At 51.5% G+C, this 12,960-nt stretch overlaps 6 protein-coding genes across 6 annotated transcripts; 4 read left to right on the forward strand and 2 right to left on the reverse strand.

Annotated features, from left to right (window-relative positions):
- Positions 1-127: 127 nt before the first annotated feature.
- EDD37DRAFT_655309 (Alpha/Beta hydrolase protein) lies at positions 128-1,970 on the forward strand (the record flags this gene model as incomplete). The annotated part of the gene is made up of 4 exons (XM_062818750.1): positions 128-202; positions 254-687; positions 750-1,152; positions 1,200-1,970. The coding sequence occupies 4 exons, from the start codon at positions 128-130 to the stop codon at positions 1,968-1,970; spliced, it is 1,683 nt and encodes a 560-aa protein (XP_062674988.1).
- Positions 1,971-2,246: 276 nt separating this feature from the next.
- On the forward strand, positions 2,247-4,700 carry EDD37DRAFT_36749 (major facilitator superfamily domain-containing protein). Its single transcript, XM_062811922.1, has 8 exons — positions 2,247-2,806; positions 2,870-2,964; positions 3,042-3,096; positions 3,164-3,275; positions 3,335-3,646; positions 3,718-4,147; positions 4,200-4,294; positions 4,341-4,700. The coding sequence occupies exons 1-8, from the start codon at positions 2,522-2,524 to the stop codon at positions 4,679-4,681; spliced, it is 1,725 nt and encodes a 574-aa protein (XP_062674989.1). The 5' UTR covers positions 2,247-2,521; the 3' UTR covers positions 4,682-4,700.
- Positions 4,701-5,408: 708 nt separating this feature from the next.
- Positions 5,409-7,646, forward strand: EDD37DRAFT_36794 (3-propionate hydroxylase). The gene is made up of 4 exons (XM_062811923.1): positions 5,409-5,636; positions 5,693-6,512; positions 6,577-6,920; positions 6,977-7,646. Exons 1-4 carry the CDS (start codon positions 5,498-5,500, stop codon positions 7,510-7,512), a joined length of 1,839 nt encoding a protein of 612 aa, XP_062674990.1. The 5' UTR covers positions 5,409-5,497; the 3' UTR covers positions 7,513-7,646.
- Positions 7,647-8,460: 814 nt separating this feature from the next.
- On the forward strand, positions 8,461-10,899 carry EDD37DRAFT_670912 (amino-acid permease; the record flags this gene model as incomplete). The annotated part of the gene is made up of 9 exons (XM_062819383.1): positions 8,461-8,657; positions 8,779-8,873; positions 8,927-8,936; positions 8,991-9,162; positions 9,209-9,319; positions 9,364-9,485; positions 9,544-9,950; positions 10,004-10,217; positions 10,275-10,899. 9 exons carry the CDS (start codon positions 8,461-8,463, stop codon positions 10,705-10,707), a joined length of 1,761 nt encoding a protein of 586 aa, XP_062674991.1. The 3' UTR covers positions 10,708-10,899.
- A 36-nt stretch (positions 10,900-10,935) lies between these two features.
- Positions 10,936-12,117, reverse strand: EDD37DRAFT_616064 (uncharacterized protein). Its single transcript, XM_062815647.1, has one exon. The coding sequence runs from the start codon at positions 11,689-11,691 to the stop codon at positions 11,260-11,262; it is 432 nt and encodes a 143-aa protein (XP_062674992.1). The 5' UTR covers positions 11,692-12,117; the 3' UTR covers positions 10,936-11,259.
- Positions 11,812-12,956, reverse strand: EDD37DRAFT_670918 (methylthioribulose-1-phosphate dehydratase; the record flags this gene model as incomplete). Its single annotated transcript, XM_062819384.1, has 3 exons — positions 11,812-12,257; positions 12,306-12,807; positions 12,860-12,956. 3 exons carry the CDS (start codon positions 12,954-12,956, stop codon positions 12,149-12,151), a joined length of 708 nt encoding a protein of 235 aa, XP_062674993.1. The 3' UTR covers positions 11,812-12,148.
- Between the last annotated feature and the right edge of the window lie 4 nt (positions 12,957-12,960).

The following is a 12,960-nucleotide window of genomic DNA, read 5'->3' on the forward strand; positions in this document are numbered from 1 at the left end:
ATGACTTTGACGGGGATGATCACGTCTGCGAACCATTGCCAACGATATATGCTAAATACTCGCGTTGCAATTATCAAGGTCGAGCAAATCTAGGGCTGACGCTTTCACGAAGGTCGTAGCAGTTAATATGTCGTCGGAAGGGCATAATATCTATACCCATGACTTTCGTCCTCCGTACCGCAAGTCGGTCCATCCTCAAAAGGTGAGCACCGAAGACTCCTCATCCACATGGCCTGAAGCTCATCTCTCTCAGATTGCTGCACCCAAGCGGCCAGCCCCGGACTTGAAGCATGAGACGATTGTTCTTGACGGAGGCAAAGTACTCCTCGAGAAAGATGTAGCAGTCCGCATGCGAGATGGCGTCCACTTATATGTCGATGTCTACCGTCCTGTCCCAGACGTCGCGGCAAAGACACCGACCATCGTATTCTTTGCGCCTTTCGGCAAGCACGGTGCTGTGCCACGCGAGCTATTTCAGAATATGGGGGTCGATTTCAGCAAGCTCTCCAAGTATACGCATTGGGAGCTGCCCGACCCCCTGAGATGGTGTGCAGAATTCCACTATTCCTTTGTGAGCGTGGATCCCCGTGGCTGTTGGTGGTCAGAGGGCGAAGCTGCTCATTTCTTCTCGCCAGAAGAGGGACGAGACGGGTACGACGTGGTTGAGTGGATCGCTGAGCAAGAATGGTGCGTACAACCCTCTTCTCGCGACGGTTCTAGACTCATGAACATACTAATTCCTTGTCTAGGTGTACTGGCGCTGTGGGCTGGGGAGCAGTATCTTATTTTGCCATGTCCATCTACCAGACTGCGGTTCTGCACCCACCTCATCTGAAAGCGATAATGCCTTGGGAGGGCATCAGCGACATCTACCGTGAGGTCAATTGTCCGGGTGGAATCCCTAACGTCGCCTTCCAGCAGCTTTGGATGGACATGACCGGCAATGGCTTGAACAAGAGTGAAGATCATGCTGTGGCTGCAATCGAACGTCCGCTTTATGATGCTTGGTGGCAATCAAAAGTTGCGGACTGGTCTTTAATCAATATTCCGGCGTTCTCGGTGACCGGCTGGTCGAGTCTCGGGCTTCATCTACGTGGTACCATTGAGGCATGGTCACAATTCTCTTCGAAGGACAAATACCTCCTCGTTCATGTATGTCTTGCTGCGGGTTTTGGATCACACTCTCACTAATGTTCTAGGCCGGTCGAGAATGGGGTGAGTATTACAACGAACACAATATCCAAAGACAAAAGCAGTTTTTCGACAGATATCTCAAAGGTATAAAGAACGGAGTGGACAATTGGCCCCGAGTCACATACGACGTGCGAAGCTCAGCGACTCAGTCAACCCAGCGGACCACAAAAGACTTTCCACCCAAGGCACAGTTCACCCGGCTTATACTCTCCCCGGCGGGACTGACGCAACAGCCTGTCACCAAGGCAGACTCTGTGACATTCCGAGCTCACGAACCAGGTTCAGTGGCAACTTTTGACCACAAATTCACGGCTCCGACGGAGATCACAGGCTACTCTTCGGTCCGACTTTACATTCAAGCACTCAACTATCCAGATGTCGATCTCTATGTAGCACTGCAAAAGCTTGACAAGGACGGCAATGAAGTCAAATTCTATCACTCGACCCAGCAGATCGAGGCATCAGCGTCGTTTGGATGGTTACGTGTGTCCCACAGAGAGCTTGATACCAGCAAGAGCAGGCCGGAAAGGCCATATCACACTCATCAAAAGCGGCAGTGGCTAACCCCAGGGGACATCGTTGGAGTTAGTGTTGAAATCTGGCCGTCAAGTACAACCTGGGAGACAGGAGAGACGCTACGATTGGTGGTCAAGGGAAGCCCTTTTACGAACCAGCAGAACCGGACACAAGTGAAGGGCCCCAATCATGGATGGGGCGACGTCAAGATATGGACTGGTGGAGAATATGAAAGCTCATTACTCGTACCCATGGTCTAGACAACAGGATGACTGGGGGACGCCGTGCAACATGACTGACTCAATTAGGGCAACACCTGAGCGCATGCGGACCATAGACGAACTGTGTTGTTTGAATGGCTAGACAAAATCTGAGTGCAAGCGAGCCTTGCAAAGCACTGTTTTACCCTACGAACGACTAAAGCAGGTACCACCACCATCAATCAAAACCAAGTCCTCAGTCCCTGCTCGGACCGGCCACAACGTCTTGCCTCGGGAGACGTCTTCGGTTTGGTCTAGAGGGGTTTGGCGAAGCAACCGAATCAATCGGAAGCGATGTACGGAGTACAGCGAGCAATCCGGCAAGTGGGTATCATGCTCTCCTTTCTCCGTCCGAGACTCCTCCTCCACATTCTCCATAAAGAAAACTCTGGGGAACGCATAGAGCACTCAAACTATATGTATTCTCTGGTAATGCTTCTCACACCACTTGCGACAGCATTCCGTCCATCCGCAGAAGTTGACCTTGTCCACGTCCGAGTATCACCCGCGCACCTGTACCTTCCTCAGGCTTCCTGCCTAGACTAGGCGCCATGGAGCAGAAATCTCAACCAGACGCCCAAGTGGAAACCGCGGAGCAGAATCTGGACAGACAAATGACTACGGACACCGTTGCTCTAGAGCACTCTTACCACACTTCCCTCCGCACTTGGACACTCATCTTCATCCTCGGGCTTGCATGGGGAACCTGTACCCTGGCCAACGTGGGACCAGGCACGACTTCCTCGTACGTCGCAAAGACATTTGGCGGAACGACATCGTCGTCATGGATTCCGAACGCAGGCCTCTTCCCTCTTATTGGGCTTCAGCCTTTATGGGTCAGTGACTTGAGTTTGTCTCTGCGCACCAAAGATGGCTTGCTGATACACTTTTGTCGACAGGGCGCATTGAGTGATCGGTTTGGAAAGAAGTGGTTTCTCGTCTCAGGAGGCGTGTTGGGTATAGCGGGCAACATCATTGCCGGCAAAGCCTCCAAGTAAGTCTGGTCGGAAACATCTCGGTGTGCTTTTCAGTTTCTACACTTGTCCCCGGCTGACAATATGCCTATGACAGTATCAACCAGGTCATTGGAGGTCAAGCTATCAATGGTGTGGCCGCATCTCTCCTGGTATGTAACGATGCTATGGTAGTTCGCAATGGCGCAGCTACAGGACTGACAGCTCATGTTACTGTAGCTCCTGGCTATTCCCACAAGCATGGAAGTTGTCCCGGCCAAAACACGTCCGTATGCGCAAGGATTCTCGGCCATTTTGAACGGCCTTGCGGCCATTGTCGGACTCGTAGAGTGTAAGTCCTCGCCTCATGCTTGTGTCAGAAGTGTTCGCTAACCTCTGGGTCGCTCTCAGCTGGTGGCTTTGCCCAAATGTCCACGGAAGGATGGCGCTGGGTTTACTATTTCAACGCCATCTTTTTCGGCCTTTGTGCTGTGCTGATTGCTGTGGCATACCGCCCTCCACCAACTAAGCTGCGCCGCGAGAATTCCATCTCCAACGAACTCAAGTCTGTGGACGCTATTGGAACCATCACATTGCTTCTTGGTGTCGTCGGCGTCGTAACTGCCCTTACATGGGGCGGTAACATCTACAGCTGGTCGAGCGCCCGTGTCATTGCCATGTTGGTAGTGGGAGTTTGCTTCCTGGTCGGCTTTGGTTTCTACGGTATGTTTCATCCGTCCCTCAGGGAGGGCAACATCACGAAACCATGCGGCTAACTCGATGGTCAACTACAGAAAGCTTTGGACGCAAAGATGGCCTGATCGACCATCGCTTCCTCTCCTCTCGAAACTTTCCAGTGATCTTGGCCGTCGCCTTTGTAGACGGCATGCTATTGTACGGCATCAACGCCTTCTTCCCGGTCGAGGCTGAGGCCATCTTCACGAGTAACCTGCTGAAAGTCAACTTGTACCTCCTTCCACTCAACGTCACTGTGCTGTTGGGATGTTTCGGGTCAGCTATCTTGCTCGGCCGCTTCCATCACTATCGACTCATGCTGGTGGTGTCACTTGTCATTGCTGGCCTCTTTCTAGGCCTCCTTGCGCTGGTAACGCCGTCGAAGGTCGCCATGACTTGTGTTTTCACTGGTATCATTGGCATCTGTGTTGGAGTGACGACGGTTGTTCCTGTGGTCGTCATGTCATACTCGGTTCCTTCGTACTTGCTGTAAGTCCTTCCTTCTACTGTTGGGAAAGGCCATTGCTAAGATCAAAATCAGTGGTACCGCCGAGACTCTCCTCGCTTCGACACGTGCTCTTGGAGGTGTGGTTGGAATTACAATCTTTGCCACGGTTTATGGCAATGCCATGAAAGGTGGGGTTCCCAATATAGTGAGAAACCTGGCTAATGTTGTTTCAAGCCAATCTTCCCACTGGCGTCGCCGAGGCTGCCATCGGCGCGGGTCTTCCGAAATCTTCCATTACGGCCTTTCTGGGAGCGCTGTTATCTAGCATCGGCAGCCTTACCGATGTTAAAGGCATAACTCCAACCATCATTGATGCTGCCCTTGTCGCGATCAAAGACATCTCCGCTCGTTCATTTCGATTCGTATGGATTGCAAACATGGCCATCGCAGTCGCTGCTGGGTTGCTGTGTGTCTTGCTGAAGCCGGTCAAAGATGAGATGACGGATCATGTTGAGAGTGCGTTGGAAATAGGACAATTGAGGAAGAAACAGATGCACGATTCCCAGCACGACTAGGATCTGGCACATATGGCTTGCCGAATGCGAGAAGATATCATAGCCCAGTCAGAAAAATGAGGGAGACGAAGATTGAAAGGAGATACTTCAAGACCGTAGTCAAGTCAAGTATTGAAAAGGAAAGATAGCAACATGTAATAGTCTTGCCTTGGTCAATACTGTTGCCCATAATGCTGTAGGCGCATTGCCTTTTCAACTTGGATTTTTGATCTCATCAAGTGGCACTTCACTCTTCATTACTGGCGCTGTGCGATATCAAGGCAATGGTCTGCCGTTCTCAAGAGAAAATGCTCCTCCAAAACCCAATTGGTGGTCAAAGACTTCAGAGAATGTTCTCAGTCTTCGTGGGTCGGCTTACCTCGGAGCAAGTGTTCCAGCGTGAGTATCCTGTGATATTTGGTGATGCAGGGACGAAAGCTTGTGGTAGGGTGTGTGATGCTAGTCGTTCACGTATCCCGAAAAGCGACAGACAAATAGTGAAGACTGATGTTCCGTTTTGCGGAAGCAGGATGCCTCGGTTGGGGCGAAGGTCGTTCCGATTCGTGGTTGCCCGTTCCCGAGCTCCATTTGCCGAATTGAACATCCTGAATCTCGATTCTTCTTCTCCATCGGGGGCAGCAAGAAGGCATCTTATTAAGGCTGCGGTCACTAAGGGCATTCGTGGTCGGGGGCACCACTTGCCTGGACTTGCGGACCCTTGCGGGGCCGTTCGATTTCGATTTCGACCAGCGGCAGATAACACTTGAAAGACTTGTTCATATTATCAGCCGCTGGCCCTCCCACGTTCGCATTGAGAGAACCGAGTCGATCCTGAGCATGGCGCCAGCAAGGCTCTTGAGTACCAACGACCAGGAGTATCAGTCTCACCCAGCTCCTGAGCATGATGTGCCCGTTCTGATCATCGGGGCTGGCCCGGCTGGCTTACTACAGGCACATCTCTTGTCTCAACTCGGAAGTATGTTTGGATGACTCTGTACGAACCACTGTGAACTGACAGTCTTGCTACAACAGTATCTTGTTTAGTGGTTGAGAGATATGCCAGCCGGCTTGCCGCTCCCAAAGCTCATGCTTTGTCGCCACGGTCCCTGGAGATTTGTCGTCAATTCTCGCTCGATACTACTCGAATCCGCAGACTAGGCACATCTCGCAAAGATGCATTCTACGTCAATTTCATCACGAACTTGACAGGACAGCAAATCGGTCGCCTTCCTTATGAGCGCATGGATGCGGATGTTTTGAACGATACCCCCGAAATGATTCACAACATCCCACAGCCTATGTTCGAGGACCTGGTTTACGAGGAAATCATCAGCCAGCCTGACCCAAAGAAAGTGCAGATCATGAAGAACGTGTCCTTTGTGAGCTTCCAGGAAACGAAGGGAGGAGTGATAACGACGGTCGAGGATCGCGCCACGTCTCGTCATTTTACAATCCGCTCACGTCACGTCGTCGCCTGCGATGGAGCCAGATCCAGAGTCCGTGACTTCTGTGGTATCCAGACCGAAGGGGCGATCTCAGAGGAGACGATGATGACAATCCATTTCCAATGTGACCTCCGGCCCATCTTGGGTGACCGGAAAGGCATGCTGCACTGGGTGCTCGATCCGGAAACCTCAGGATTCATTATAAACTATGATCCGGCTGGAAACCAGGTCCTGATATGCAACTTCGATGCCCAAAAGCGGCCGGTCGATACATGGGACGAGGCCCTTTGTCGAGCAACAATTCTCAGCACTATCGGACGAGCAGAAGAGCTGAAGGTGTTGAGTTGGCGGCCCTGGGTCTTGAGTCGGAAAGTCGCCAACAAATACCGATGCGGCAACGTGTTCCTGTAAGTCTGGGCAATGATCAAGGTCCTCGGCAAGAGCAGAGAAGCTAACAACGTGAACAACCAGAGCTGGAGATGCAGCCCATAGCTTCCCACCCACAGGTGGGTTGGGCCTGAATGCCGGTATCGCTGACGTACATAATCTCGCATGGAAGATCGCGGCGGTACATCATGGCTGGGCGTCGAGCACACTTCTTGACACGTACAAGGCCGAACGACGGCATGTGGCCATGGTGTATTCCGAGCAGTCGGTCAAAAATGGTCTGAAGATCTTCTCATTCCTGAAGACTCTCGGTGCCACCACCGACGACGTCGGCGAGGCAAGGTCAGAGTTGCTCAGAGTGGTCAACGACCCGACGCAGGCCGATGTCATTGCTGCGCATGTTGAGGATCAGCGAGAGCATTTTGACAATGTAAGTGCAGAGCCAATGGATCAATACTTGAAATGGGACAACATATCTGCTGACACGGAAAACACCTCCAGCTCGAACTGCACATCGGCTACGTATATAACGACACTGCGATCCCAAAACATGCCTCACACTTCACGCCCAAGTACGTCGCCGGAGCGCGGTTGGCACACGCGTGGATCCATCCGCTTGCCACGAATGTCTGCCAGGGGCTACACGCAACGGACGTGTCGTACATCGAGGAGCTGTCCGTTGAAGAGGTTCAGAGGAAAAGGTTCTCCACACTTGACTTGTGCTCGAAAAGCGCGTTCACTCTCATCACGAGCAAAGACAATGTATGGCATCATCGATACGATCAACTTAGTGGAGCCTGTCATCCTTCATTGCCGCTCAATCTCGTCGTGGAAGGCCAAGACTTCGAGTTCATCGACGTCGCGGCGCAGACGAAGTGGTGCCACGGATTTGGATTGCATAAGGACGGTGCCGTCTTAGTCAGACCGGATCAACACTGCTTGGCTGTGCTGCGGGCGGACGATAATGTCGAATGTGTCGTCGATATTTTGCATGACTTTCTGGGCATCACAGGCACATAGAGATAGATCTAGGGGAGATTCGTTCTTTTCGGCTTTCATTCTTTCGTCATGCCGAGAGTCCTATCGCGTCGATCGAGGCAAGCTGCGCTGAGTCGATCTCACATCCAAGAGCGTAAGCTGCGAATTCATCATAACCATCACCTTAAACGGACATGGCCGGGCTGAAAGAGGCTGATTATCTTTTTAATCTCAAGCCAAGCTTTCATTGGCACCCCACCCTTTATCTCCAGGCTCTTCGCGTTGCAAAGTACATCTTGGGAACTCGTCATGCTCGACGTCGCATCTGGGCACCATGGGGCTGATCACGGTTATCAGTGGGAACTGTGCGCCAATCAAAGTCAGCATGGTGCTATTGGCCAGTACCGCAGAGCCCCTTCGAGGTTCTGGACCTTCTGGTTATTCTCGGGAACGGAACCCAGCCTGCATTTGCTTTTGCTAAACAGACAAATTCATCAATTCAAATCCTTCTAGAAGGTTGTTCCACGCAATCATTGGCCTCACGCCATTTGATCTTGATGTAACCTAGAAGCACGGCAATCTCCTCAATCGAGCAAATGAATGCGAGATGATGGGTTAGTTGCGGGCCACCGGCGATGCCGCTCCCCTTACAGAACTTACAGAAAGGGCTTGACAAGCTGGTGGTTGTACCACAGTACGATGGTAGGTTTACAACAGCAGATAAGACGCCACCGGAGCTTCATCAGGACGAATCAATTCCATGTGTCCTCGGCCTGTCTAACTGTTCCACGATTGGCGTCGTGTTCCCTTATCTTTTGGCTCGCCATGCCTCGCCATGTCTGCAGACAAGGTTAGAGCTTATCTGCTGATAAGCTAAGAGCTTCTAATGCTTGTCGAGTTTATCTAGTCCTACAACCCCTTCCCTGACTTCATCCTCTCACATTCATTTCCATTTCTACAGGATAGCACGACGTCGTGCCGATTTTCAAGATGAGTGCCCGCCGAGAAAGTCTTACGCTCGCGAACCCGGAGAAGGCCCCTGTTGAGCCTGTTGAGCCGGCCGGCTTGGGCGACCACTTGCGTGGCCGCCAATTCAGTGTTGATGCCACCGATGTTGGCATTGTCACTGCCGACCAAAACAAGCTGCACCGAAACCTCCATGGGAGACACATGCAGATGATTGCCATGTAAGCTCTCCCTGCCTCGACGCGCTCCTTGTTGTTGGAGTTTTGATAAGCCACCCTTATCGCACCTTCTCCGCCTTCCTTATCAAGACTGGTACCATGTACAAGGCTGACTTGATTCCAGTGGTGGCGCTATCGGTGCAGGTCTCTTCGTTAGTTCAGCTAGTGCTTTTCAGACTGGTGGTCCTGCCGCCGTGCTGTTGGGCTTCATGATCATTGGTGAGTACCGGACAATTCAGCTTACATGAACGAATCTAACGTGTTTACCACAGGTGGCATGATGTATGAACTCATGTTGTCGCAGCCATTGTGAGAATACACTGACGTAACGCTTAGCTACCTGATGACCCAAGCACTTGCCGAGTTGGCCGTCATGTACCCGATCAACGGAGCCTTCACCATGTACATTTGCAGATTCGTTGACCCTTCGTGGGGATTCGCCTGTGGATGGGAATACGGTATTGGTTGGCTCACTGTGCTGCCCTTTGAGATTTCCGCAGCTTGCAATGTGAGAACGATCCTGGCCATGCTCGGGTAATGCTGACATACTTAAGATCATTCACTACTGGACAAGTGTCGAGAATGTCAACGACTGCGCCTGGATCATCCCGTTGCTTTTCGCTCTTTGCGTCATCCAATACTTTGGAGTCAGGGGCTATGGAGAGGTCAGTGAGACGAGGTATTCAATGTGCACCACTAACATGACCAGGTCGAGTTCGTTCTCAGTGCCATGAAGATCACCGCCTGTATTGGATTCATGATTCTGGGTATTATCATCAACTGTGGTGGTGTACCAACCGACCATCGAGGTTATATCGGTGCCAAATACTGGTCAGTCTATATGACGGAGGTTCCTCTGGAACACACTGACCAGGTGCACCCGTCATAGGCATTCTCCATACGGCGCCTTCCTCAACGGCTTCCATGGGTTCTGTACTGTCTTCGTCACTGCCTCATTCGCTTTTGGCGGAACCGAACTTACTGGATTGGCTGCTGCCGAGGCACAAGACCCGAGAAAAGAGATCCCCAAAGCCACGAGACAGGTGGTCTGGCGTATCTGCATCTTCTACATTGTCAACCTCTTCATCGTCGGCCTCATTGTCCCCGCCAACAGCCCGCTGTACAAGAGCACTGGAGGTGAAAGTCGTCACTCGCCCTTTGTGATTGCCATCGAACTGGCTGGCATCAAAGCACTTCCCTCAATCTTCAACGCCATGATTTTGATTTCCGTCATGAGCGTTGCCAACTCATGCACGTTTGCCTCTACCCGAACCTTCCAGGCATTGGCAGCAAATGGTGAGCCCCTCCGACGATTAAGTCGAGATTTCATATCTAACCTTTGCGAATAGGTATGGGCCCAAAGATATTCGCCTACGTCGATAAGAAAGGTCGCCCTATGGTTGTCATCCTTCTTCAACTTCTGTTTGGATGTTTGGCATTCATCAACTTGGATAAGAGTGGAGGTGGCAACATCTTCAACTGGCTCCTAGCTCTGTCCGGTCTCTCGTCATTCTTCATCTACGGCAGCATCGCCATAGCTCACATCCGCTTCCGTTCTGCATGGTATGATACCGTACTATCGTCGCTAACTTCGTTCTGCCTCTGACTGTGTCTCTACAGGAAACTCAATGGCCACAGCGTCGATGAACTCCCCTTCAAGGCCGCATTTGGAATCTGGGGCTCTTACGTCTGCGCCGTCATGAACTTCCTTTGCTTGAGTGCTCAATTTTACGTGGCCCTCTGGCCCGTTGGTGGTCCCAACCTCAACGCGACAGTCTTCTTCCAGGACTATCTTGCTGGCCCCTTCTTGCTTATCCTATACATTGGCTGGAAAGCTTGGTCGTGGTTCATGCATCCGGAGCAACGCCCGCTGTACGTCAAGATCAAGGACATCGACATCTATACTGGAATGCGTGAGGGACAACTTAACTTCATCAGCGGAGACCACATCACGGGAGACCAGCGAAGAGAAAGTATCATGGAGATGCAAGACGAGCAGAAGAAGAAGGGTGCCATGGGCTATGCGGTGGCTGCCTTCCACTCCGTGTTCTAATCTGATCGCAGTAGTGGTCTCAACTACCGTCCTTCGACCTTGAGGCTGTCATTTCATGACGGCTTTGTGGTTATGGGTCGGTCAAAATGGGCAAGGCTCCCCGCATGGTAACATGGCCAAGGGAACGCAAGGTGTAGAAGGAAGAAGAGATCTGGAGTGAAGCACTCAAGAGATCATTCACTTACAAACGTGTACGAATGTTACTAAGTAGCTAATTACTTGTAAGGGGTAGGATTTAATTCCTTATCGCCTCTATAAAAGCTAGAACTAATTAGGAAGGCTGTTATTTAGAGTACAAACTAAGCTTCGGCTAGAGTAATTGCAGTGCTCCGCCCTGAACTGCACCATACTTCCTACTACTTCACCATACCTCGTATTCGTATCGTAAGTCCCGCCCAAGGACGACTGCTCTCGATTGCGCAGATGGTTCACGACCTTCAATAACATATGATACTGTACATGCCATTGTCGAGACTGACCCCAGGCACAAGTAACGCTTCCTCGTGAAGAGAGGTCATCAAGCCTCCTGGAAACTGAATAGTAGTAGAGTGATCACGGCTTGCCAGGCGCATCATCATGCTCATGCTCATGCAACATCTCAGCACCGCTCTCCTCTACCAGCCTAAGCGTCTCTTCAAGCATAGCCAGATCGGCATCGAGATCCGCCATCATACCGTCCAAGTCGCCCAGCCCTGCCACTTCCCGTTTCGTCTTGTCGAGCAACTTCTGCAGGGAGTCATTCTCCTTGGCCACCGCTTTTGTTTGCTTGCGCAGATCGTCTTCCTGCTTTGTCAAAGCTTTGGCGTTGGCGTGAATGTTTTTCGCTCGCGCTTCGAGTTCGCCGTCGATACTGGCGCCCACGGAATCCAACGACCCCAGAAAGGCTACTTTGGCCTCGGCTGTTCGTTGCGCTGAGGATGCTGGGGTCGGGTCCGGCGATCTCGGCGAGGCGGGAGCGCCCGATAGCAGTGACGTTGTCGACATTTTTGGTCTTTGCGGTTCTTACGCTACCAGAATGGATCCTCGTGTTTCGCTTGATGTAGCACGGCTGTCGTACGTCAACGACCACGTCGAATCTGTAATGCGACGGTGGCTATAGCGCAAGTACGGAAGTACGAGGTCAAGTCTACTGATACGAGGCTGCACTGGCTTCTTGGCGGTGCTGCAGGTGAGTCGAATAGGTCCAATGAGAGACGTGACAGCCCGACCACATGATGCAGACATACAGCGCAAAGTGCGAACAAGGCCTCGTCTAGTCAGACAAAGGTACTGTTCAGACCACTTGTCGGCTTCTACAATGTTGCAAACCAAGGCACATGACGATCGAACGAAGCCTTCAAAAAAGACATTTCAACCCTTTTGTAGTTCATTAACCCGTTCAAGGTTGTATATAAATTTGGAATAGCGAAGGCTAGTCGTGGTCATTGAGAAGACACGAAGCTCAGGTCCAAGCAAGTCCCAGCTTGTGCATCTCAACTGCGAGTTGAAAGAGGTAATCCAGGCTCTCGCATAGAGTTTTGGCTTTGGCCGGCGTATCGCCCCATACATATCTAAATCGGTCAGCCGATGCATCGATGCCAGAGTTGGAGCATACACACATTCCATGCCGGCGAACCAAAACCGCGTAAGTGTCCGGATACTGCTCAATAGCCTTCTCCAAATGCTCCGTCAAGTCCTCCTCAAAAGCCGTATTTTCGATGATTGGTATCCGCAAGGTATCGAAAAAATCATGCATACCTTTACCCGGTCCTTTAGGAACACCTTTGATCTGCTCAATCGTGCTGATCTCGAAACACGCGTCCTTGCCATGCATCTTTTCCGTCAGCAGAGTCACAAGAACAGCCCACTGTGAGTGGGTGTGGATGCAGCAGCCCGCTCCACGCTCGAAGGTAGCAAGAAACAGCGGCGTGCATGCCGAAGGCTTGAGATTGAGTGGTTTGCGAATGTACTTGCGCGCAGATGGTGGGTATTTTGGAGTTGGGAAGTCGAGGACGAATATGTTCTCGGGCTGCATAAGCTCCTTCTGGACGCCGGAAGGAGCAATAAATACATGCTCATCCTTTCGAATACTCGTGCCGCCTCCAGTTCCAGTGACCCATCCTTGAACGGAGGTCAGTTTCGCGACATAGTGCCCATCCCTACCGTGTCTTACCGAGGGTATAAAACTGCTTGCATAGTCTGGGTATCAAATTTGCAGGATGATCTGGATCATCCGACTGGACCAGATGATCATTATTTTGATCCGCCATAATG

This window comes from Exophiala viscosa, assembly GCF_022695815.1.
Source record: "Exophiala viscosa unplaced genomic scaffold EDD37scaffold_1, whole genome shotgun sequence".
In the NCBI taxonomy this organism is placed as follows: domain Eukaryota; kingdom Fungi; phylum Ascomycota; class Eurotiomycetes; order Chaetothyriales; family Herpotrichiellaceae; genus Exophiala; species Exophiala viscosa.

Coding starts and splice junctions, on each gene's coding strand:
- EDD37DRAFT_36749 (XM_062811922.1), top strand. CDS start 2,522: ATGGAGCAGAAATCTCAACCAGACGCCCAAGTGGAAACCGCGGAGCAG. Junction 3,097..3,163: donor GTGTGGCCGCATCTCTCCTG/GTATGTAACGAT, acceptor ATGTTACTGTAG/CTCCTGGCTATTCCCACAAG. Junction 3,276..3,334: donor CATTGTCGGACTCGTAGAGT/GTAAGTCCTCGC, acceptor GGTCGCTCTCAG/CTGGTGGCTTTGCCCAAATG.
- EDD37DRAFT_36794 (XM_062811923.1), top strand. CDS start 5,498: ATGGCGCCAGCAAGGCTCTTGAGTACCAACGACCAGGAGTATCAGTCT. Junction 6,513..6,576: donor CGATGCGGCAACGTGTTCCT/GTAAGTCTGGGC, acceptor GTGAACAACCAG/AGCTGGAGATGCAGCCCATA. Junction 6,921..6,976: donor TCAGCGAGAGCATTTTGACA/ATGTAAGTGCAG, acceptor ATATCTGCTGAC/ACGGAAAACACCTCCAGCTC.
- EDD37DRAFT_616064 (XM_062815647.1), bottom strand. CDS start 11,691: ATGTCGACAACGTCACTGCTATCGGGCGCTCCCGCCTCGCCGAGATCG.